We start from the raw sequence: 25,949 nt of genomic DNA, 5'->3' as shown, positions 1-25,949 counted from the left end.
ATTATACGGTGTTTTATTTTAATTACGTTGCTTTGGGTCAGTCCCTTACATAGAAGACGGTGCGGGGGAACTGAATGAGTCTTTCAACCCCAAGGATATAGCCTTCTTCAAATATTCATCATTTGGAACTTTAAAAGCCAAGCAAAAGCAAGAAACAGAAAAAAAAAACAGTGGCAAAAAAGAAGGGAAACAGAAGGGAGCCCCAAAATTAGGGAGACCTACAAGTAAGAATGTGAAATCCAAGGTGTTAATAAGAAAAAGGGTCTTTCTTCTTTGCCCTTCATCTCAAATCATGCATATTAAATATAAAAAATAGGAAAAAGGAGAAAATATTGCATAATGCTAAATAATTGGGGATAAAAAAACTGTCGATACTCTGTCATTATCAATACTTAACTGTATCGCATTCTTTGATACCTAAAGTTTCAAATTTCTAATTTTTCAACTTAGCTTGAATAGTATAATTGTCCATTGTTATAATCTGTAATTAAATATGTAGAATTAAGTTATTTCATTTGTAATTAAGTGGATGGCTTTACATCTGAGTCAAATTTTATAAATTTCTGATTATATCACACAGTCAATAGGAAATTTGATCTTAAGAGCTTGTTTGAAGGTTCTATTTAGATAGTGAGTGAAGCCAATTGCATAGCCTTAGTAAAATACTCTTTCATCCGGAAAGTTTGTCATCTTGCACAGTTTCCAGGGAGGACCACGTAGGTAGCAGGAAGTAACAGAACATCCCTCTGGACAAGGAGATCAACACAGCAATCCTGAATCCCTGGGTTGACAGGAGTCATACCAGCTCACCCTCTTATTTAATAACTTGGGATATGATATATACAGTTAATTGGCAACTGCCTGAACTGTGAATATTTTCAGTCTGTTTATGCTCATCCTTGATGGCTTCTTCCTCTCTTTCATCAGAACACAATTTCTTCTGGTTGGTATTTCAACAGACAAAAAGATAGTTTTTCTTTTCATTATCTCTCACATTTCCTTCCTTTCTGCTTCATCTGTAACAAAATCTGCTAATTTCTTTATCACTCCCTGGCTGAGATGCTACAACTGCACGATCATGCACTAGCACCGTTTTCTCAGTCCTTGCATGAAGGCTTCCTCCCATCTGTGCTGCAATAATCCGGGCTCCGGGACAAAAGATCAAGGGAGTTAAGAAGATTCGCAACAGAGTGGTCGGGGCTCTGGGCCATGCCTGAGAGAAGGGAAATAACGATGGGCTGGAGCAGAGGGAAAGCAAATGAGGCTGTCAGGGCTCTAGGAGGCCAGTGAGAAGGGTCAGAGTTGGAGAAACAGAGTGAGAGCACAAAGGTTGATGCTGTGACTAGCAGACCCTACTCTGCCCACCGCCGGGCACCATTCCCACGTGTTCTACCCAACAGGAAGCCCTCGGGGCACATAGAGTGCGATGGGAATCACACCCTCTGGTGTTGTGCAATGTTACTGATGCTCTAAGCATGACACTGGTTTTAATTTACATAGTCAGTAAATCCCACTTAAGGACAGAATCCAGGGGTGAGTTGGGAGAGCCAGGGTTGAGGGCGGTACGGGGATGGAAATGACTAGTCTTGAAAGGGATGCCCACGTGGGCCAACACGCTGGTAAGATCTGGGGGAACAGAGTAAGAGGACAAAAGAGCTGAGGGCGTAGTCTATACATGAACAGGACTGGCAGGAATATGCATGCAGAGGCCAACTAGAAACTGAAGTACACAGATAGCCTGAACGGCAGAGGCAGACTTCTACTAGGGTGGTACCCCACGGCCCAGTCCAGAGGTCACGGAGCGTGGAAAGGTCAGGAGCCTTCATGCAAGGCAGCTGGAGGGGAAGCAGATTCAGGCGGGCCCCAGGGCACACTCACCCCACCTCCACGGCTTTGCACCTCTGCTCCTCCTGGGTTACGCCCACCTACTCCCACCCTACCTTTTGACAGATTCACAGAAAGTCCAGGTTCTCTTCAAGGTCCCTCCCTTATTCAGAAAACCTCCCTGATGACTGCAGCTTCCACTGGTCTCTTCCATTCTGGACCAATAGCTTTTTTCAGCAATTATTATTTAGTCTAGATCTCCATTATCTAATTTTATCAAATAGTTTTCTGTGTGTGGGTGAGTTTTTTATCTCCCAATTAATACATAAATCCTTTTGGAGCAGAAATTATAGTCTGCGTCCTTCACTGTCATTATGTGTAGAAGGGCAGGCATGTGGTTGATCCTTAAGAAATACTTGTTCAGGGCTTCCCTGGTGGCGCAGTGGTTGAGAATCCGCCTGCCAGTGCAGGGGACATGGGTTCGAGCCCTAGTCCGGGAAGATCCCACATGCCGCGGAGCAACTAAGCCCGTGTGTCACAACGACTGAGCCTGCGCTCTAGAGCCCGTGAGCCACAGCTACTGAGCCCACGAGCCACAACTACTGAAGTCCACGCGCCCAGAGCCCACGCTCCGCAGCAAGAGAAGCCACCACAGTGAGAAGCCCGCGCATGGCAACGAGTGGCCCCCGTTGGCCGCAACTAGAGAAAGCCCACAAGCAGCAACAAAGACCCAATGCAGCCAAAAATAAATTAATTAAATAATTTTTTTAAAAAAAGAAATACTTGTTCAGTCAAATCAATATTAAAATACACTTAAGGGACTTCCCTGGCGGTCCAGTAGATAAGCAGGGGGCACGGGTTCTATCGCTGGTCGGACAACTAAGACTCTGCATTCTGAGCAGCGGAGCCAAAGAAAAGAAAAGAAAATACATCGAAGAGTCTGCTTGTTTTGGGAGGAGTACTCTTTTCTAATTTAGTTTTTCACTTTCTTACATTTTTTCAGCTTTAATGAGGTATAACTGACAAACAAAATTGTATATATGTAAAGTACACATGATGACATATGCATACATTGTGAACAATGACCACAATTAAGTTCATTAACACATCCATCACCTCACATAGTTAGCTCTCTATTATGGTGAGAAGCTTCAGATCTACTCTCTAATAACTTCAAGTATATAATACACCGTATTATTTTACTATGAAAGTATTGGTGGCCTTAGGTACAATGATTCTGCCACAACGATGACTTTAATATGATTCAATGAGATATATGAGCTATCATTGGTATTTTTAATTTTTCTTCCCTCTTTTGAGAGTATCACTCTACCTCCCAGTTTATTTAAACAGGATGTATTTATCGTGTTACGTAAAGGGATGTTTATTAAGGTAATTGCTGTGAAATGACTGAAACTAATAACACTAATTTTTCTAGTGATCACTACTTCATTTATACCTAAGGAACCAATTACTTACAAATGATGCACTTATATTAATAGTTGCTCTGGATTTTTCTTCTCTAGAGACTTGTCACCCTGAGTTTACTTTCTCATCTATAATTAACAAACAAAATTGTACTCTTCTTTGTAAATCTTCCTTTAGGAAGGAAAGAATGTGTAAAACAGTGACAATAATGGGTCTTTGTCACACATATATGTAGCACCTCATAATGAATTTTTGTCCTTGTTGTACTATCTAGTAGAAAAACTGACACAGGGCTGCAGAAAACTCCCTTCATACCCGATGTCTGTTACCTGCGCTTCAAATCTAGGCTGAAGTAGATAGCTTACTTATCTCAACAGAAAATGTCTACTAAAATAAATATTACTGCGTATTTAATATTCAGCATTTTTTGAAAACGCAATTCCATTTCAGCATTTCCCTTTTACATAGTTTTTCTACTAAAAGAAAATATTACACCCAGATGGAATTAGCCAGCAGTGAGTTATATTTTATCTTTGTATTTTATACTTTATTTTATATTCTCATATGTCACCTCCTTCTTTATGCCCCAATATTTCTTTTTTAAATAGTGTCTGTTTGGGACTCATAGACTAGGACATAACCGTGGTGCTACTCTTCACCAGCAGAGAACGTTGCTGATGGTTAAAAAACCAGTTCTAGCACTTGCAAAATGATTCCTTTTTAATTATAACAACCTCACAGGACACTACTGTGTACTCACACACATAAAAATAAAACAAATCAAAGAAAATGCAGGAACAAGAACCGCCCCCCACCACACACACACACACACACACACACATATAGCCACATACTTCAAAAGTTCAGGATCCTACCAGGATAAGGAATACAAACCTACATGTTAAAATAGATCAACCAGTTCTCTCACTTATTAATGATATATTAATAATGATATATAATGAATTCTATGTGAGCAATGTAGCCTAACGAAGCCTGAGGTAATTTCTGGAAATACGTATGCCTGGTGTTTTATTTTGTTTCAGCTGTTCCTTTATCCTCACTTGGTAAGTATAAAAACATATACGTACGGCCATGAAGAAAGAAAACTACCAAAATCTTGTGGCTGAAGCCTCAAGAGTCTTCTTTGTTACAAAGTCTAGGTTGAAGCCACAAAGAAATGAGTAAGAAGGACAGATCTGCTTGCCGTTTGAGAACCACTGCAATGAAACTACCCTCATGGATATGTTGTATTTATTTTTTGCTTGTTTATCAGCTTATGGGCATTGAGAGCTGAATGGAATCCTATGGGCCACTTAAGCCAAATCCTTCATTTGTACCTGAGGAAAAAGGGAACACAGATGGATAACAGCAGAGCTGGGACAAGAACCACACAGAAATCAGCAGATTTCTGGTCTAGGGAATATTTAACCACATTAAGCTTCATCTCTGTTGCTTCGTTTAACTGTTTGAAATAGATCATAAATTTATCTGTATATTCTTAGTATTAAAGGTATAAACATCCTCTATAAATGAAATATGAGAAAAATAAACACAATATGTTTGTCAAAACAGACAAGTTACAGCATCTTTACTGGACTTATTATAACACAATTTAAAACAATCAAGAAGCATGGTCTTTCATAAAAAAAAATTAAAAAAAAAAAATCCTGGGCTTCCCTGGTGGCACAGTGGTTAAGAATGCACCTGCCAATGCAGGGGACACGGGTTCAAGCCCTGGACCGGGAAGATCCCACATGCCGTGGAGCAACTAAGCCCGTGAGCCACAACTACTGAGCCCATGCATCTAGAGCCTGCGAGCCACAACTACTGAGCCTGCGAGCCACAACTACTGAAGCCCGCGCACCTAGAGCCCATGCTGTGCAACAAGAGAAGCCACCGCAAGGAGAAGCCCGCGCACCACAACGAAGAGTAGCCCCTGCTCACCACAACTAAAGAAAGCCTGTGCGCAGCAATGAAGACCCAATGCAGCCAAAAATAAATAAAGTTTAAAAAAAATCCTCAAATGGCATCATTTTTATAGACAAAATATATATAATTTTTTACTTTAAAAACCCTGTTTAAGTAATACCAAATAGTTTAAGTAATACCAAATAGTTTAAGTAATATTTAAACTATTTAAGTTTAAATATTAAGTAATACCAAATAGTTCCTGTGATTAATTACTTAAATATTAAGTAATACCAAATAGTTCCTGTGATTAATCGCTCTGTACCACGTTGCCCAGGGATCCTGACATTCCAAGGCATCAGTGTTTATGCCTCTCCCTGAGGTCACTCCCCTTTTCTTAAAATATGAAGGAATTCTTGCAGTTCTTTTCTACCTGATAAAAATCTTCTTTTGACCCTGGATCCACCCAAATCCTTTCTTTCTCTCTCTCTCCTTCCTCTTCCCCCTTCTTCCTTCCGTCCTCTCTCTTCTTTTTAGTCCTTGAAATCTGCTCCATGAGAGCAGGTTTGTATCTTCACCCCTTTATTAAAAGTCCTGTAACTTCAATGGGCTTATATCAACGAAAAATCCGTCGATGCAAAAGGAATGTCATTCCTCTATTCTTCCTTCTGTTGGGCTTGATGAGGCAGGTTCCTGGTTCCTCAAAACGCTGTCCTCCTTGGACTCTCCTGCAGTCGAACTAACTCTGTCTCGTCTGTTTTCAGAGGATTCTTCTAGGGCTGTTTGCCTTCATGTTTCCCATCTCATTGGGGCCTTTGGCCCGGTGCTGAAACCCTCCCAGGACCACAGCCCTAACCCTGTCATTCCACAGTTCTGCCTTCTTTCCTGTCTCCTGCCATGACTAATTCTAAATACAGTTTTCATCAGTAAGAGTCAAATGCTGTATTTCTGTAACTTTCTACTAAGTTAGTGAGGTAAACAGTGTTAGACAAACAGCTTAAGGGTGAGAGTGTTTGCTGTGTTTATGCCAATTAACTGGAAGGTGCCGTCTTCAGAATCTGGACGTGGCCTCAAATAATGGGGGAGAAAATACACATTCACAATTAAGCATCACAGATGTAGAAGTAAGGCACTGAGAGCGCACAGAAAAGGCAGACTTTCATTAGATGCAGTGCTTACCAAATTCCAGGCACTTGCGCCCCATAGTCATGGTTTTTACCATACCAGATTCTCCTAGCAATGTGTAAAAATAGAATACTTTACTCAGCATTTATTACATTCAAAGTTTTTTCAAATACCCATCTTTTTTTCTAGAAGCATCCCTGTAAGATAAATATTGTTGGTTTTATCCCCACCAATTATAAATTGAAGCCCCGCCAATTACAAATTGAGTGACAAAAGTGCCCAAGTTCCGTGGCTAATTAGTGGATAAATTAGGATAAAAATTTCCTGAAATACTTATATTTTAACTACTTCTACAGACCAAAATTGCCTCCAGGTATATGGTTTGTCCCATATTTAAGTATCATCATTATTCTCCTTTACTTGGTATTTTAAAACACAATTTACATTTTTACTAAAATATATTTTAAATGAAACTTTAAATCTCTACCTTAAATAGAAAGTCAGTATTTCTTATTTTAAAAACAATGATTACCAAAGGCTCGAAGTCTAGGTCCTGCCCTCTCTTTATTAAAAAGGGGAACTCTCTGAAATATCATTGATACTCTTTAAGTATCGACTTTTTTTTGACTTGAGTACCATTTTACCTCTCAGTTTATTTAAACCTGGATGCCTGTATTATGTAAAGGGAGATCTGTTAAGGTAATTGCTGTGAAATGAATATAACCAGTAACACTAAATTAGGATTTCTTTTTGACTTAATCAAAAGAATTGAAAGAATATTGAGAAGAGCATAACTTTATCACTGTAACATTCAACTTTATTTAATGCCATGTCCTTGAACCACTGAAAATGGAAAGGTGGTATAACATAGAGCCTCTGGAGCCAGAGGGCCTCAGTGCAGAACCCCTCTTGACTGTTTACTAGTTAGGTTACCTTGAGCAAATTATTTAAACCTCTCTGTGTAAAAATGAAGATGATGATAATAACACACATCATAGGATTGTTTGGAAGGTTAAACTACTAAGTACTTATAAAGCATTGTAAATAGTGCATGGCACATATTAAATAGTGTAGAAGTATTTGTGAAATATATAAAATAAAAATACCGCGGACTTCCCTGGTGGCGCAGTGGTTCAGACTCTGCGCTTCCAGTGCGGGGGGCCCAGGTTCGATCCCTGCTCAGGGAAGTAGATCCCACATGCATGCCGCAATTAAGAGTTTGCATGCCACAACTAAGGAGCCCGCCTGCCGCAACTAAGACCCGGCACAACCAAAGAAATAAATAAATATTAAAAAATAAAAAGAAGCATTATCATAACTCATTTGTCGAACATTTAAAAAAGAATACTTTGCATTTCACTAGCATATATCCCACGCTTTGGAAAACACTAAGCTGGGCAGATAGTGGACATTTTTCATGCAGGAAATATATTTAAGCTGAGAATAGTTTTGCATTTCCACTGGGAAATAAAGGACGTGCCACAGAGTAATAAAAACGAGCATGATCAAATAGTTGGAGGTAAGAAGAGGCTGAGGGTGAGTAGATGAAATTAATTTGTAGTTTCTTTCGGTTAAGGGATAAAATGCATGAGCGCTAAGAGCAGGAAATGAAGTTGGGGAGGACAGAGACGCGATTAAGAGCTGTGCTTGAGTGGGGTGTCTTGATCATCACATGGGGGTGATTAGGAGGAGACCAAAGCGGGGAAGTAACTGGCACTGAAAAGACCACTAAGGTCCAGGCTGGAGCGGGTGAGGGGCTGGCGGAAAGCAACTGCAATGACACGGGACAAGAGAGTGTGGACGGCCAGAGGGCTAATGACGTTTGCTCAACAAGGCCAGGTCTATTCGAGTCATCAAGAAAAAGAAAGAGGAGGAAGAGGGCAAAGGAAGAGAAGACGGAACCAGTCAGATCCTGGCAGGAGGAACTCCGTTTTGCAGGCGTTGTGGCTGAAGCACTAGAGGGACGGCGGCGGGGAGACAGCCGACACTGGAGCCCAGGGACACGGCTTCGGGAGTTATGCGCACATAAGTTACACTTGGAACCATGAGACGGGAAATCATTAGTAATTTTCAGAGGGAGAGTTTCAGTAAACTCTGGAGAGCATCACCCCATCCTAAGGCTAAGAAGTGACTGGTAAGGAAGGAAAGGGCAACTAGACAGAGGCTTCATCAGGTTAAGTCTCGACAGGACACAAGTGATGAGTAGCAGCTGTCACGGCGCTCAGCCAGCTTGATGGGGGACAGCGGCTTTCTGGAAGAGCCAATTCCCGAAGCGTGTCCGAGGCTTCATCCTCAAAACTGGCTGAACCACGTTAGAACTGAAGGCCCACCGGTCAAGCCCAAACCTTCTGAATTTGAATCTTGGCAGTGGGACCCAGCAATTAGTACTGAACGTATTCTCTAAGTTATTCTATGTAGACAATAAACGTGGAGGTTCTAGAAAAAGAAGTCTTACAGAAACGGCAAGAGATATTTATTGTGCTATCATTATACAGTTTGGGTAGATCTCGTACCTTGTAGAGGAGGTAGTGAGTGACTATTCTGACAGGTCATCTTAACAAACTAAAGAAGAATTTAACTCCATGCCATAGTGCCTTCTGAACTCCTCAGGCATTATTCCGGTTCCACTGGTTATATAGGTCAGGCCTTTATTTCTTGTTGAGATGTGGGCTTTGTGTGTCTGCCACATCATGACTACTGTGCACGAAGTACGTGGCTTCATATTATCCACCCTCATTTCCTCACCTCTTGTCAAACAGTTGAAAATAGAATGACCTCAAATCAGTCAGGTTGAAACAGAATCTAATTCTTTTTTAAGGCCTCTAAGTTTCTAGGTTGAAACTAATTCCGTCCCTGACTTTAAACCCATCTCATTTACCCTAATTTTTCTTTGTTTTTCGACTGTCTAGGAGAAAGACCTATATTTTTGTATCATAAATGACAGCTCTGACTCCTTCCCGTTAAAAATAACAAAATGAGATTTACATTTCAAGATTTAATAAACAATCTTACATGTTTAATTTAGAAACATGTCTTTCAAAAAGTAAGTACAGTTAAGACTACACTTACTTTTAGTTGCACCATACCAATTCCAATTACGTATTTTGTACAGTTAACACGTTTTTGAAAAATAAAGCAAGCTTCTGAACAGTTAGTTCACTACAAAACATTTAGTTTATTGTGACAAGAGGATATTGAATAAAGGATTTATGCTAATTGACCTACCTTCCAATTTATAACATAAACTCAAATTTAAGTAAAAGAAACAGTAATTTACAATAGCCTTAGAAACTTCAAATTTAAATTAAAATAAGAAATATTAGTTGATCGTATTTGAAATTATTCTGAGTAGAGCTTATCCCGGCATTTTACTAACACATTTCCACCCAGGCATGAATTTCCACTCAAATGTTTCACTGTGAAACTTTAGTGTGACTATCTGGACTTCTTCATAGTTCTAACTAAAGTTTCAATGCTTTACCATATGTGTTTCAGAAAACTTGTATCAGATTTTCAGTTGCAAACCTGAGGATGTCTCTACTGTGAAACACACTTACATCTCTTCTAGGAACGAGATCAAGCAGCTGCCTACCTCAGTTCCTTCCCTCCTTCTCTCCTGGAATCAGGAGGAAGGGGGTCTAATGCCCCTCCTCTTGAACTTGACTGTCCTGAATGATTTTTGTGACCATGAGAATACAGCTGAAGTGATGTATGGGGACCTAAGATGTTCTAGGTTATAAGAGGCCTTGCAGCGTCTGCCGGATTTTTTCTTGGAACACTTTTCTAGGGCTGTTCCCTCTTGGAACCCAGCCACCATGTTGTGAAAAGTCCAAGCCACTTGGAGGCAACCCCACCTGAAGTCCCAGCCGACAGCCAGCATGCTGTCAGCTACAGGTGGGAGCTACGTTAGACGACCAGCCCAATCAAGTCTTCAGATGCCTGAACCCCCAGCAGGTACACAACTGCAAGGCAGGAGACCTCCAATGAGAACCGCTCAGCAGTCAGTCCACAGAGCCATGAGAGATAGTAACAAACTGTTGTTTGAATTAACTAGTTATGGAGACAGTTATTATGCAGTGAAGATAACCAGAATATTCATCTTTCTCTGCTCAGGTGCAGACTATCAGACGTTTATAATTTTCTAGGGAATGGAACGTACTAGAGGCCAACTGACCCTTAAAAAGTTTTGCCCAGTAGTCCAGCATCTTTAACATGTTCTTGACTTGTTTAATGGAAAGAGCTCGAGCTTATCTTTTTCCATGTTTTTTCCTCTAAGTCTTACTGAATCAAGATCTGAGCTACATAAATGCACAGAATCATGCCCAACCTCTCATCAAACAAAAGAGGAAACGGGATCCCCAGGATTTGCATAATCACCCAAAGACCATCATTTGCTTCTCCTACTTCGTATCTTGGCTCTCTGTACCTTGTTGACAACTGCCTCTAGGGGTCATATTTTCCTGAAAAAACGAAGTGTGAGTTCCAGACAATACCATGTCTCATTATTCTTGGCCTAAGTTTGCAAATAATTTTACAGATCCTTAACTAAGTCCATTTTTACTGAAATTGAATGACAGCAAAATATTTCTGTCTGATGTTCTCCTCTTGTCAAAATTTCCGGACCCCTAGATCTAACACGGAATGTTAAAGATGTCACATTTCACTGTTCTAATTTTAGGGCTTTGATACACATTATGTAGTTGATGTTTCTCTTCCAGCAAACAGTGCTTATCCTCCTTCCCCTTCCCTCAACCCACCTCCCTATACTCCTGCCTCCGAACAGATAATTCATATATTATGTGGATTTACCTCTCACCAAAACAAAGATTGGTGACCTTCTAACTTTTCTTTTCCTTCTTGCTCTTGCCCTCTGATTAATTTCTCACTGTATGTTTCCAATCTACTAACATGCGTCTTTAGATGTCTAGCCATCATCTTTGAACTAACACTTCAAAAATGAAATTAATCTTCTGTCCAAAGCATCCAGAAAAGAAACCATCTGTTTTATCCTTTAAATAATCTATCAAGGGACCTACTATATCCCCAATCCTCAAGGTTTCAAATCTCCAGAAAATACCTCTTATTCATTCTCTTCTTTATTAATTTCCTAATTTTATAGACTTTTCATTAGAAATGTCATTCATCTATCTTTTTTCCCCTCCATTTCCACTATCGCCACTCTTCCACTAGGACTGAACTAGACATGTACCATATCATTTCAGGATTACTGTGACAACTGGTTCTGTCCTCTCCAATTTATCCTGTGTCTTAAACAACATTGCTCAATTTATCTTCCTTAAACACTAAGTTCATTACAATTCTTCTTTCCTCAAGAACATTCCATGATTCTCTATTTCCTCTTACATAAATTCTAAATTCCTCTGGTTGCTTTTGAAGGCTCTCCAAAATCAAGTCCCATCCAGGTCCATGTCTTACTGCTCCGCTCCCCCAAATTCCTTCCTGCTTTGGGTTAGGGGCCCATTATTCTATCTAGAACACCTCTTCCCGAATCCTTCACATCCATCCAAATACCACCAGGTTCAATACCACTCCCTCCATGAAACTTTCCATGATAATATCTAAATAATGAACTAAATAATGTCCAAAATCACCTTTTAGATAAAACAAAGAACTACGTAAGTGACGTGGTTAGAGGAGAAATATAAAATATCCCCCCACCCATCTCACACTGGAGCCTGGAATTACATAATTAGAGACCATGTGGGTTAAAGTTAACCTTGCAGCTAAAATATAAATATTCTTAGCAAGGAGTCAGTCCTGCATTTTTTCAGTATGAAATGCTTCATCATATCCTTTCTCGAGAGCAAAATTTAGGTGCAGAGGGAAAGCCTGTTGCATACCTCGATTAGCTGAAGGCATCACTGAGGAAAGAAAATACATGAAAGGAAGGAAGCAAGGGATCCCAAAATCTCAATTTGCCTACTTCGCAAATAACTTCTTTTTTTTGAGGATTAGCCTTGTGCATTATAAATAACTATCAATTATTCAGAATATTTGATTAACCAATTACTCTCATTCTTCCACGATGCTAGAGCATGGATTTCTTCTTCTGAGTCAAGCAAGAATTGATTGCTATATTCACTCCCATAGCACCATCTTCCTTTTTTCAAATGATAAATTTCAGTTGTCATGACACCAGAAAAAGATGGATTCAGCTTGCTGGCATAGTCAGGCATTCTGCTACACTGCTTTCCCCTTTATCCTAGCAATTTGGACTCCAATGCTAAACCCTCACCCCCCTACTACCTCTAAATAAAAGAAGTTCTAAGTAATGTGTTTTTCACAAGTAAATGAAAAGAAGAGAGAGATGACCTTAAGTGACCAAGTGTTTTCTCTCTAGTTTCTGGACAGATTTCCTTCCTTCTTTCTCTCATCGGCCCCCCTCAGCTCCTTCCTTGGCTTTCCTATTTGTGGACCGCGTGTCTGGGTCACTGTCCTGAGTGCTGGCCTCATGCTCTCACCCTAGAGCCACCCACTTGTTCCTTTCTCTACTTCCCTGACCTCTGGGTTCTCACCTGCTTCCTCTACCCACTCTCTCCTACTAGCCATCTGACCCCTACACGAGTTTTTAGTGACCTTGATTACAGTAGGAAAAGGTAGTCCACTCCTGGCAGAAAAAGGAAGAGACAAATTTTAGGTATCTGTCCGTTTACAGGTAAGACAGAGAAGTCTTCAAGCTCAGGATTAGCAGAAGAGCTCGGGTGCTGACTCCACCCCCTGTCCCGGAGAACACTCTCCTGTAACCTGGGATCGTGTGTAATTTACCCGAGGACATTGAGGTAAAAGCCAAGACCAACTGTTTTCATTATAGTTTGGAAATGCAACCTAGAGAAATAATTAACTGCAAAATTATGTGTACTTTACCCCTTGATAGATAGTCCACTCAAGCTTACGGTTACAAGGCAAAAATGTCATTCTTTCTAGAGATTTTATGTTGGATCCAAATAGCATCTTAAAAGTTTTTAGTAAAATGAATGGGTTATGTAAGTCAATTACTTTGGTTTTCCATTTATGAGAGCTTTTTCCCTCTATGTGCTAGTCTAACAAGAGTTTATATGCCCCTGTATTTAGAAAGAAAGGCAAGAAAGAAGGGAGAGAGGGAGGGAGGGAGAGGGAGGGAGGGAGGAAGGAAGGAAGGAAGGAAGGAAGAGCCTGAAACTCATTCTGCCATACTTGGGAAAATGTTTTATCTTTCCTTTTTAACTTGAAAATATTCCTTCCGTTTCAGAAAACTTTTAAAGACAGCTCTTCCTGCAGATTATCTGCAACACTATTTTATTCAAAGGCCCTAAAAATGGGTCTTTCTAAAACTTCTCCAGAATCACGCAAGAGACTATACATGTCTTGACCACAATTAACATTCACAGGCAAAAATGTCCTCGGCTCTCTCTTTTTTCCTTTCTTCCAAGTTGGCCAGCGTCTATGAACTGCACCGATTAGCAGTCAAAGCGTCCCCTAACCCTCGAGCCTGTGGGAACTTAGGAATTTCCACCCGAGCACGTCAATCCCAAAGGCCTCCTGTACCCTGGAAGAAATCCCTGACAACAAAGGACAAGCGAGAGGCCGGGGGAGGGGCGTAACGCGCTGGGACGCGAAGAAACGAGAACGCTGGCGTCGACTAGCCAGCCGGGCTGCCGGTGGGTCGCTGATCCGTAACCGTGAGCGGCGGCACGGCCGGGCTCTCTCCGGCCTCCGGGACGGGCCGCGCCGCCTCTGCAGGGCGCGTGACGCCTGCTCTCCGGACCCCGCGCCCTGCTCGGCTCCCAAGCCTTCTCGTGGGACGCCGCCTCCTCGGGCTCCGCTCGGTCCGACGGGTTCACACCCGGTCCCCCTCCGCCCACCCACATTCCCCGGGCCATTGCAGCCGCAGCAGCTCAGCTCTGAAGCGGGCGGACCCCGTCTAGAAACTTGAGCGGAGCGGCGCGCGCCCCAGCGCCCGGGGACCCGGGCCGGGACGGACAGCCCGCGTCCCTCGCCACCGGCCCAGCTCTGCTGGAGGCAGGTTGGCCTTCAGCCTCCACGTCAAGCCTTTTGTGCCGCGGTGGCGGCCCGCTGAGGCGCGGGCTGGAAAGGGTCCCCAACTCGCCTCGTCCCAGCGCCTTCCCGTACGCAAACCTGGGCGAATGGAAAGTGCACGACGTCGCCACTCCTCGAGCCCCGTCTCAACTTGCTCGCCGAACCGCACACTGAAACGTGGCACACGTGGGGACAGCCACCCCGCCCCCCGACTCTCCTTATCCGACCCCGGGCCGCTCACGCGCGGCGACCCCCGGGCCGCGCGCCCCCCCCCCGGCGCCCGGGAAAAGTCCACAGACGGACGGGGGAGGCGAGGAGGGACGCAGTCCGGGGCCGACCGACACCCACTTTCTTCCCGCCACACCCGCCTCCGAAGCCGAGCCTCACTCACCCATGGCGCCGCGTCCGCCTTCGCTGCGGCCCCTCCGGAGCGCAAGCGGCCGGCGCAGCCCGGGGCCAAGGGCTCCGCGCGCCTCCCCTGCTCCGCGCGCCGCGGCGAGTGACGGCCTCGCCCCTCCCAGCCTCGCCGGCTCCCGGGGCTCCCGGCTCCGCGGCTGCCGCGCAGACCCCTCCCTCTTCCCACCTGCGCCGCGGGTGACTGGCTGTGGCCTCGCGGTTCCCGCCGCGCCCCCCTCCAAGGGCCCCCTCCCCTCCCCTCCCCTCTCTGCTCAGGCCCGGGCGAGCCACGTGCAAACGCCCTTCCCCGCCCCCCATACGTTAAACACACATTACACACCCGCACCGTCTCAGCGCCCCACGGACAACCGAGTAGCCAAAATAATCATCCCCAATGTGGAGACCAGGAAAGATTCTTCCTGAAGAGTTTGATGGGATGATTTCTACATTCCCTAAAATCTTCTCTTGTTTTCAGTATTCCAGTTTTTCCCTTAATAACAACATAAAGGCAATAGGAAGAGAAAATTCTCCCTTGAATTTATGTCTCTCTTCTTTCTTCTCTGTTGAATAAATTTGTTTCTGTAACCTGGTAAAGCTATAAAGTCCTAAAAGACACACACACACACACACACACACACACACACACACACACACATCATCATCATCATCATCATCATCATCATCATCATCATATGCAGAAGTCACCTGGAAAATAAATGACTCAGTGCAAGAAGCAGTAGGTAGTGCTGAAAAAGCGCTGGGCTTGCCAGGTGGGAGGAATCTGTGATTCTGGCTCTACTACTAACATACCGGGACTCAGTTTCTTAATTTGTAACATGAAAGATCTGGAAAAAGTGATCTCTAAGGTCCCTTCAAGCTAAAAAAAAAAAAAAATTATATTATATAATTCCTTGGGCTATTGGCCTAGTTCTTTCAGGATTCATAGTGGAGAAGTTATTTCAGTACGTCAGTCCCCAAAGTATCGCAAGCTCCTTTTTCGTACAGGACACACCCTAAAGTATACAGATCTATGCCATGACCAAGCAGAAGAATGAAGTGAAGTGCATGGTTATCAACCTTGAGGAACACTGCTAAATAATGGAGAAGACACGGTACGAAAAATAATTCAGAGCACGTTTGGCAGAAAAACATGAAGAAATGCTGAGCATATCATTAAAATGGCACAGAAACGTTTGCACAGCTATTTCTCACGTAATGGAGGAGGCACACTCCTGGAAGGATGCTGTGAATGCCTTTCAGTTAAACGGAAATAGAAAGTTGTTCTTGTGGGTGGGGAAAGGAAGTAGTCGATAAAAGTTAAAAGGGTTCAACGTACCATTGAGAAAGGCATCACCGTTCTGGAAACTGACGAACGTGAGCCGTGATTGCAGCAAAGCATAATACTTACACCTGGGTCCAAGAAAGATAAATGATGAATGTTTGGAGATTAATTCATAAGCACAGGTTTTGGATCACCACAGACAACTTACTTCTTATTTCCTGAGGCTCTATTTCAAGATATTATAATTCTAAAATTAGAACTATTCTTTTTCCAGTGGAATTATACCATGATTCTGAAATACGAAGTAATAATTATAAATTAAGTGTGGTTTATTGTGTCAGGCACTGTTCTAAAGGCTTTATGTTAACGCATATAGTTTTCACAACAAACTTATAAGGGAGATACAGTTATTCCCACTCTACTGATAAGGAAACTGAGCCACAAAGAAATAAATCACTTACCCAAATTCATATAGATAATAAACAGAAACGTGAGATTCAAACCCAAGCAGAAATGCTCCAGAGTCCGTGAGTTTAATCAGTTCACCACACTCTCTCTCAATAGTTATGTGGATAGCCACATGCTTGAGAAAGATGGTGGTATCATCTTCCAATATTAAGAATAATTCATAAATATTTTAGATACTCCCGGTAGGAATTCTGAAATACAATAGAGATAGATCTCATTATATACTGCTATGTAATAATCAAAATCTTGATGCTGTCTCTCTTTTGGCTGATTATAAATTAATGTGTCGAAATTTAACGTTTAAGTAATCTCCCTTACAGTGGCCATACAAATGGGCATCGATATTCTGGATCTCAGATACAAAGAAGCCATTGTTTCACCTGAGCTTTAATAAATTACATAATTTTATATGGGAATTCAATTAACTCATTGCCTCAATATATTCTATTCATAACGCCAATTCTCCAGTATGTCTGTTTTCTCATTCCTCTCACCTAATTGTGCATCAGTCCCTACGATTGATTCTGCCTCCAAACCATCTCCCCACTCATCCTTCTTCTCCAACCCCACTGCCTGGGCCACCTCTTCACAAGTCCTGTGCGGATGAGACTAGCACTTCTTTTTTAGAATATGGAGGTTCTAATCCACCACCGAACTCAAAACTGAGACTTTAGCTAATCCTGAGATGCGTGGAGGAGTTTCATTCCACATTCTATTGCAAACTCCAGGGGTTTGACCTAGGCACAGAGTGACTGGAGTTTGCGTGAGCCTTTTCTGGCTCTGTCAGATATCATTCCAACATCGCCACAGTTTTGATTCATCTTGGGAGAATGTACAATGAAAAGGAAGGAACCCCATCAGTGGGAGATCGGAACACACAGACGTTAATTAGTGTGGGCCACAGGAGTCCATGAATAGGAGTGCAAGAGTAGCATCTCAGTCTAGGGAAAGAACCCAGAGGAAGTCCTGCGAGGGGAGTGTCGGGAAGAAAGTAGTGTCACCTGGATTGGATTTCACAGACAGAGCCAATAAGATGAGGGCTGAGAAGTTCCCTCTGGATTTAGCAGTTATCAAGTCACTGGTGAAACAAGAGTGCCGGTTCAATACGTCAAGGGTTCCTGCGTGAAATTTGAAACTGGCCCCCGTACATGGGGGACAAAGAGAGACCAAAAAGAAGAGGCAGCCACTCCAGGTTGGGAGGTAGCAGGTGTAATAAGGGAGTGGATTGACTTAGGAGGTTTGTCTTGGGGGCCACAAGACCAGTAGATGTCCACCCCTGCCCGCCAGACTCTTCAGAGTTTATAGAGAGAGCCCTTAAGCGGGTTCAGCAATGCAGACCATCCAGATGGTCTCAATAACGCACTGCTCTCTCAAGGCTGCGTCCTTGAAAATGCCTCCGAGTGTGGGAACAGTGGGCAGAAAGTACAGTCCAAGGACAGGGAGGGGGTGAGGAGCCTCCACTGCCTGGGTTCAACTCTCCAGTCACGTCCGTCCTCACGATGACCTCCTCCAACAATTAGCAAGAGTATTGTCAAAGTTGAGGAGCAGATAACTTTGAAGGACAATAGGTAATGAGAAAGTGGGGGGCAGGAAGGGAACGGAGACACCCTATTCGTAGCTCAGCAGGGAAGGGAAGTAGATTGGGACTCGGGGAACAGAAGCGGTAAAGTTTCTAAAAGTGTGAATGAAGTTTAAAAGCCAATTTAGTGGAAATAAAGCTGAAAGATGGGGACAGACAGCACCTTATGTTCAAATTTTGCTGAATTAGACCTCAAGATCTCAGAAGTTGAACAACTGGGAGTAAGGCCCAGGGTAAGACCAAAGGAGTGGATTTTTCGAAGTGCAGTGGAGGTGATGGTAATTGGTATGGAGGGGAGGGACTTTGAGGACAGGTGTTGGGAAGGTCATCCACAGGGATTCTGAAGTCTACTGCAGTGATGTTAGGAGTAGGAAGGAAAGAAAAAAAAAGTCTGAGTCAAATTTAAATGAGATAATGCATTTGAAAAAGACCTTGAAAATGTTAAAGAGCTATACAAATGTTAGTTGCAAATGCAAATATTCATAGAGAACATGAATGGAAATAGTTTATGGGTGGCCATAAAAGCCAATCAAAATAATTTATATATGAAAGAGTCAAGAAGAAGCCGTGGATCCTCGAGCAGGATAATGAATGATGAAAGGGAGGTTTCTGGAGAGCAAGCTGGTTTTTCAGGGAGTGGAAATGCCATCCACAAGACTCATATCGTTTCTGCTGATTAGTTTAATTTTCTGTTTGTTTCTTTTAGGCTTAAAATATTGGAATGGTCTTTTCATAGCAATATTCATCATATAGATGTGACCCTCAAGCCTTGTTTTCCCTCGAGCAAGAAAAAACAACACCACACCCCCCAAATATAGTCCCCTTCCCAGTCCATTGACATGAGTCCTGTTCTTAGGATAGTCTCACCAGGCTTTCGTTCACCTTGAAGGGAAGGGTTTGGTTTTTTTGGTCTTGTTTTTGGTTTTGGGGGTTTTTTTCGGTTGGATCACAAGAGAATTTTGAAGGAGTCAAGACCTTCTCTTGCAAAGTTGTGGACAAGTGTCTTGTGACAGCTGTAACAATAAAGCAGGGCATTATTGTTTGTTTTTAACTATTGTATTTAAACACAATATATAAGTTAGAATATGTGTGTGTGTGTGTGTGTGTGTGTGTGTGTGTGTGTATTTCTATAGAGCCATCCTTCCTCCTGCACAAACATGGCTTCCCCTCTTGTCCCAGACTGCTCCTGGCAGACTTTTAAGCTTAGCAGTTATGCTTTTGAAGGCCATGGAGGTGCTGGGTACCCTCTTAGTTTGAGCCCTGTGGAGGGGACACCAGGGCAGTTTGCACACCTGCACGCTCCACTGCACGAAGTCTTCCTGGCTGGTGTACGATGCACACACAGAGCGTGTACTTCTTGCTCTGCTCCCACCCGCCGCCGTTCTCGTCCACACCTGCCTCATCTCCAGCAGCGCCCTGTGGGGCTCCGTGGAGTTCATGACCTTCTGGCTCCATGTGAAGGGCAGAGACCATAATGACCTCCTGACACTTTTGATTTTATCACTGCCTCGCCTGCCTCTGCTGCCCACCACGTGATGTTTGATCTACTGCAGTCTGCTTTCAACTCGATGCTCGTTTTTTTTCTGGCCGACTTGAAACGCGAGCGTCTGCAGAGGAGTTGAAAAACCTCCCAGTGGCCCCTTGCTAGCCCCAGATATCACCTGAAGAAGGGCCTGGGTCACACCTCACACCATCAGGCAAATTCCACTGGATCTGCGGCTGCACCAGCTGCCCACAGGGGAGGGAGTGTCCTTTGGAGGATACGCCCTGGGGGGAGATGGTACTGTCTAGGGTTCCTACACGGCTGCTGGTGCCGTGGAGGACAGGCAAGCACAGGGCCACCCTGGGGGGTGCGCTAGGGAGGTTGTCTTCGTCTCTGCGCAGGAGAAAAGGCTGGAAGGCACTTTTTTTTTTTCCCCACGGTACGCGGGCCTCTCACTGCTGTGGCCTCTCCCGTTGCGGAGCACAGGCTCCGGACGAGCAGGCTCAGCGGCCATGGCTCACGGGCCCAGCCGCTCCGCGGCACGTGGGATCTTCCCGGACCGGGGCTCGAACCCGCGTCCCCTGAATCAGCAGGTGGACTCCCAACCACTGCGCCACCAGGGAAGCTCTGGAAGGCGCTTTAGATGCGCTGCTGGCCTCTGCCCTGACTTCCACTCCTCATCAGCCACTGATTTTCTGAGTTGCTTCTACTCTGACTCTTCTTCGAGCAAGAATTAAAGGTGAGAATGACACATTGGCTGAAACTCTGCTGCTTTGGGATGGCAGAAACCCTGCGCTGTACCTTGCAGGATGGGGAAGAAGTGCAGGTGTTGGTGGGACCAGCTGAAGTTGGGGGCTTCAGAGTGATGGCGTAGCCCCCCTGCTTGGATCTCATGTAGCCCAGGAGCAGACAGGTGGTCATGACTTTGTCTTACTTCTGCTCCATTAACGAGTCCTGGACCTCTTCCCGTGTCTAACCCACGGACACCATTACTCCATCTCTCAGGGATCCTTGCGGTCAGGAAGTGGCTCGGCGCAAGGCCTGACTGTCCTCAAGGCCCACGTTCATCCATGGTTGCTCATGGTTTCTGCTAAAGTGCCTCTCTTGCTGGGGGTGAGGGTAAGGCATCTCATGAGCGGGTCTCACACTCCGTGGACACGTGGGATACTGTCTGCTCTCCTCAGTACCTGCTTCTACATCTCCTTGTCGTCTGTCCATCAAAAGGCAGGGACCCGCTGACCGGCCTGTAGAGGATGGCTCCCAGGCCATACACATGCACTGCAGGGCTGTGGTAACTTTTCGCCCTGGAAGAGTTCCGGGCAGCATGTGGGGCAGTGCCACAGAAGGTGCCCAGCTTGCTGCCCTGGGGGAATTCATTGCTGGAGCCAAAACCTGCACCATCAGCCTCCAAAAATAGGTTTTCTGCTTTGGATCTCTCACTCGGTTTGAGCTCCTGTAACAACATACCACGGCCTGGGTGGCTTCAACTACAGATATTTCTTTCTCACAGTTCTGGAAGCTGTGAGGTCCAAGGTCAACGTACAGTGGATCTGGTTCCTGGAGAGACTCTCCTCCTGGCTGGCAGATGGCTGCCTCTCTCTGTGTCCTCACATGGTGGCGAGAGAAAGCTCTGGTTTCACTTCCTGTTTCTGTAATCATGGGGCCGCACCCTTATCACCTCCTCTGACCCCAGTCACCTCCCAACGGCCCCCCTCCAAATACCGCCACGTTAGGATATCCATGGGGGATCTGTTGGGGATCCAAATGCATGAACATATGGATTTGGGGGGACACAGACAATCAGGCCACAACAGTCCCTGAGGACGAGCCACCCCTGAGGACAGGACGGTACAGCAGACAAGATCTGGTGGAGGTTGCCTCAGGCCTCTCTCTCTCTCTCTTTCTTGCTGCCATGGGCCACGAGGGAATGGGACAAGTCTCCTCCACTGGTTCACTGCACGGCAAGGGCTTCAAGGCCTTCGTGCTTTGGACTTTGTGTGACCGTCCCCGGAGCTTGGTGCAGCTCTGCAGAACCAGGTTACTGATCTGCACGGCCACCGCGTTCCCAGGCAGGATGTGCACCCACCATCGCCAACAGGCTTGAGGAGATGGTGGCTGCCTTTCTGGGTCGAACCCGAGGTGGCCGAGAAGCCCCGCAGTGCGTGGGGCTTACTGCTCCATTTTCTAAAAGGTCAGTTTAAAAGGGTGAAAATCTGACCCCTCAAAGTAAGGCCGGACCCAAAGTCCACATGATGGCTGATTTTGTGTGTCAACTCGACTGGCCCAGGGGACCCAGATTACACATTATTTCTGGGTGTGTCTGTGAGAGCAGTTCTGGAGAAGGTGAGCATTTGAACCAGCGGACTCAGCAAAGCAGCTCCGCTGCCCCAGTGTGGGTGGGCAGCCTCCCCTCCACTGAGGGTCTGCGAAGGCAACAGAAAGGGGAGGGTGGAGGAATGTTTTCTGCCTTCTTCCTGTCTCGTTGTTGAGCTGGGACAGCTCATCACGTCTTCTTCTGTCCTGAGACTGGGATTTATACCATCAGCTCCTCTAGTTCACAGGACTTTGCTCAGACTGGACTGAATCCCACCACTGGCTTTCCTGGGGCTCTCGCTCACAGATGGCAGATGGTGGGATGGGACTTCTCAGTCTCCGTAATCCTGTGAGCTAGTTCCTTATTATACATATATGCATATAATCTATAATAAATCCATACTATAATATAAAATTATAAATAACAATTACATTATTATATAATAGCAATACATCATTATATAACCTATAATAAAATATATATGATACATAGCATATATAATATGTATACATTATATATATAAAATACATATATACATATTATATATATGTATATATAAAATACATATATATCCTATTGGTTTTATTCTCTGTTGAGCCCTGACTAATACAGTTCACCCAATTAACTGGTCATTATAAAGGGATCAATCCACAATAACAGACAAAAATAATAGTAAACAAAAAAAACCCCTACAAACTAAATTAAAAAGTAAAAGTAAGAAAATATGAATAAAGGAAAAAGAAAACTGAGAAAAAGAAAAACGAACAATGTGAGAAAAGTAAAAGAATAAAAAGAAAACTGAAAAAAGGCACGAAGAATTTTAAAACGAGAAAAATTAAAAGAGTAAAAGAATTAAGAAAAAGAAAATAAAAAGGAAAAGATAAAAAAAGAATAAATACAAAAATGCAAAAAAATATAAAATGAGAAAAGAAAAAATTTTAAAAAAGAAAAAAGAGTAAGGCATTAAAAATAGTGAGAAGATGGGCTTCCCTGGTGGTGCAGTGGTTGAGAGTCCGCCTGCCGATGCAGGGGACACGGGTTCATGCCCTGGTCTGGGAGGATCCCACATGCCACCAAGCGGCTAGGTCCGTGGGCCATGGCCGCTGGGCCTGCGCGTCCGTAGCCTGTGCTCCGCAACGGGAGGGGCCGCGGCGGTGAGAGGCCTGCGTATCGCAAAAAAAAAAAAAGAAGAAAAAACCGGGGTGAGCGGATAACAAGCAAAATAGACGAGGAAGTCAAAGAGCAAAATAGCTAACTTTGGTCAGATCCCCCAGGTCACCAGAAACCCCGGATGGTGATGTGATTCCTCTCTTCTGTTTGTTCTCGTTACTACTTCCGTTCTCAGCTCTTTAATGTTTGGTCTGTATCCATACTTATTTTGTAAACACACCAGATTCGTATTTAGAGCCCATAGACTTAAGGGTGTGGAGAGTATCAGGCCGCAGCGCCCTTTATATTCTATGGCCTTGGTTTGTATTCCCACTTTTAAAGAATGTGGCATGTTTCTTGCACTGTCCTCTATGCAAGTGACGTTTATAATCATGTTAGCATCTCTCTTGAGTTAGGCTCATTGGTGTATCTTTTAAAAAACCTTTGTTGGAAACGCCTCATAGAGTAACTGCGTGGTTTCCTTTACTCATAGAATTACCTGTTAGATCTGTGGGAGAGAACTACACGACAGAGCGGCCAAGTAAACTATGAAAAACCTAACAGTCAAACTTCTTTTATCTTAGGTATTGGCATATCCCGATCATCTCTACTGTTCTAGGGTGTGATGGCTTAGGAGTGAATATGATTTGAACCTAATACATTTTTAGAGGCTGTCAAATTCAGAACCAGGCAGATCCATCCCCTGACCCTAAATATGGTCCTAAAGTAAATCACTTGAGGAAATTGGATCCCAAAGATTCCAGGTGGGGCATTCTGAAGTGTGTCCATATTCCACTGGAGATCGAAGAAGCCCAACTAAAAGAATTGTGGGTTGATTCACATGACAAGTTCTTTCAGAGAGCGCTATTTTATCTTGAAGATTATGAGTTTGGAGGAACTAAGGTGATTGGTCTTGGAAAGAATCAGAACATGAAATTCCTTAAAAATTGACTTAAATAATTTTGTCTATGTTACACATAATTTTTTAAAAAAAAACCTTTACACTTTGTGTGGAAAGTCAGCATATATTTTTGGCTCAAAGTTTCTCTAGTGTTTTCTGTGGAGTTCCCTCAATTTATCAGTTATAGTTCTGATGTGCCTTAGACATGAAAAATTGTGAGGCTGGCTGTTCACCTTATGAAATTCTTTTGCCCTTGCTCTGTTTTGGGCATCTGCATCTTGCTTTGCTTTCTCTTCCTTTTGCTTTTTCACTTCAGCTAACTGATGGTATAATCTGTAAGAAATTTATATGGAATTAAAGACAAACACTTCAGATATGTGAAAAAAAAAACAAACTATGCTAGGTGACCCTTCAGTATACATTTTCGTCCTTATTTTATTTCATGTATTGTTCACATGTTTAACCCACAAGAGATATTTTCTAACTGCACTTGCCCCATCACCACCCTATTTTTAGGGAAAAAAGGGAGTTTTCTAGTTAATATCCTCTCACCATTAAATGCTTATAGTTTGAGCAAGCACCCACTGCTGCCACTAAATGCTCCTCAGAAGCTTTATAATAAAACCTCAGAATTACAAGAGCTCTCAGAATTCACTTAGTTTGGAGCAGAGCTTCTAAAACCATCACATGCATAAATAACATTGGGTCGACTTGAAGTATATATTCTAGTTGGGTAGGCTTAGGATGTTAGAAGGAATCTGATGCAATGGTTTGGAGTCTAGAGTCTGAGTTTTGTAATCACCAACTGCTACAAACCACCTGCGTTCATATCCTGTCTCTGCCACTGACTAAACAGGTAAAGGTGGGCAAGTGGCTTAACTTCTCTCCTCCACTTCTGCCCCTGGAAAACAGCATAATTATAGCACCAACTTCTAGGTTATTTTGAAGATTAAATGAACTTATATAATAAATAATTTATATTATATATAATAAATAATACATTTATAATTTTAATATATATTTATTATACTATATATAATTAATATATATGGCTTGAAGTATAAATATATAATACATAAACCTATATTTAAATACATTATGTACATAAATAATAAATAGATACGTTTTGAAATCACCTGGCCTATTGTAAAGGCTCAATGAATTTTAGTTTTATTGCTACTATTAGTTTTTTGTTTTGTTTTAATTTATTTATTTTATTTATTTTTATTTTTGGCTGTGTTGTGTCTTCACTGCTGTGGGCAGGCTTTCTCTAGTTGCGGTGAGCGGGGGCTACACTTCATTGCTATGCACAGGCTTCTCATTGCGGTGGCTTCTCTTGCTGTGGAGCATAGGCTCTGGGCGCGTGGCCTTCAGTAGTTGTGGCATGCGGGCTCAGTAGTTGTGGCTCGTGGGCTCTAGAGTGCAGACTCTAGAGTGCAGTCTCAGTAGTTGTGGTGCACAGGCTTAGTTGCTCCAAGACATGTGAGATCTTCCCAGACCAGGGCTCAAACCCATGTTCCCTGCATTGGCAGGCAGATTCTTAACCACTGTGCCACCAGGGAAGCCCCTACTATTAGTTTTATTAACGCTATTATTATAATTAGCATCTTCCATAATTTATGTCCAAAGAACCTTTACTTCTGTTTGTCATTTACTTCTCCTTCACCTGTGGAAATACCTATTTTTTGAGACAGAACTTTCGCGTCTTTTGCCCTCTTATAACCACCATCTCCAAATCAATTGTTCTTCCACATCCTTTTAAATGGATCCCATTTTCCCTGGAGTGACTAGCTTACTTACCTTATCCTTCAATCAGAGCATCACTCCTCTCTGGGTAGAGTGCCTTATTCTCTTTTCATTACCTACGTTCCTCCCTGTAGTTTTTACACTAAGTGGATGGCCAATAGATATCATCTATAGGATAAATAGAAAAGTGAATTGAAGCTTTGGTTGTCAATCTAGGCCCTTGCAACTGAAAGAGTAGCGTTCATATCACCTGCTGGTTTGTTAGAAATGTAAATTTCAGGTCCTACTTCAGATTTACTTTATGAGGAA

The 25,949-nt window shown here is 43.4% G+C and overlaps 1 protein-coding gene, 1 long non-coding RNA gene and 1 pseudogene across 2 annotated transcripts in view; 2 read left to right on the top strand and 1 right to left on the bottom strand.

Moving 5' to 3' along the window:
* GPM6A (glycoprotein M6A) overlaps positions 1-14,897 on the bottom strand; it is a 249,259-nt gene extending 234,362 nt beyond the window's left edge. The window contains exon 1 of the mRNA XM_027122521.1: positions 14,714-14,897. Within this exon, the coding sequence (XP_026978322.1) occupies positions 14,714-14,717 (4 nt within the window). The 5' untranslated portion in view covers positions 14,718-14,897. The remainder of the gene's footprint in view (positions 1-14,713) is intronic.
* LOC113628717 (uncharacterized) lies at positions 10,404-23,739 on the top strand. Its single transcript, XR_003436196.1, has 3 exons — positions 10,404-10,414; positions 20,874-20,876; positions 23,628-23,739. It is a non-coding gene; the product is annotated as an uncharacterized LOC113628717 (long non-coding RNA).
* On the top strand, positions 23,414-23,527 carry LOC113629006 (uncharacterized; annotated as a pseudogene).
* Positions 23,740-25,949: the final 2,210 nt, after the last annotated feature.

The sequence above is a fragment of the Aethalodelphis obliquidens genome, unplaced genomic scaffold, assembly GCF_003676395.1.
Source record: "Aethalodelphis obliquidens isolate GAN/ISIS:26980383/991018 unplaced genomic scaffold, ASM367639v1 scaffold25, whole genome shotgun sequence".
In the NCBI taxonomy this organism is placed as follows: Eukaryota; Metazoa; Chordata; class Mammalia; order Artiodactyla; family Delphinidae; genus Aethalodelphis; species Aethalodelphis obliquidens.
Note: the sequence above shows the minus strand (reverse complement) of the source record. Positions and strands in the feature narration are given on the sequence as shown.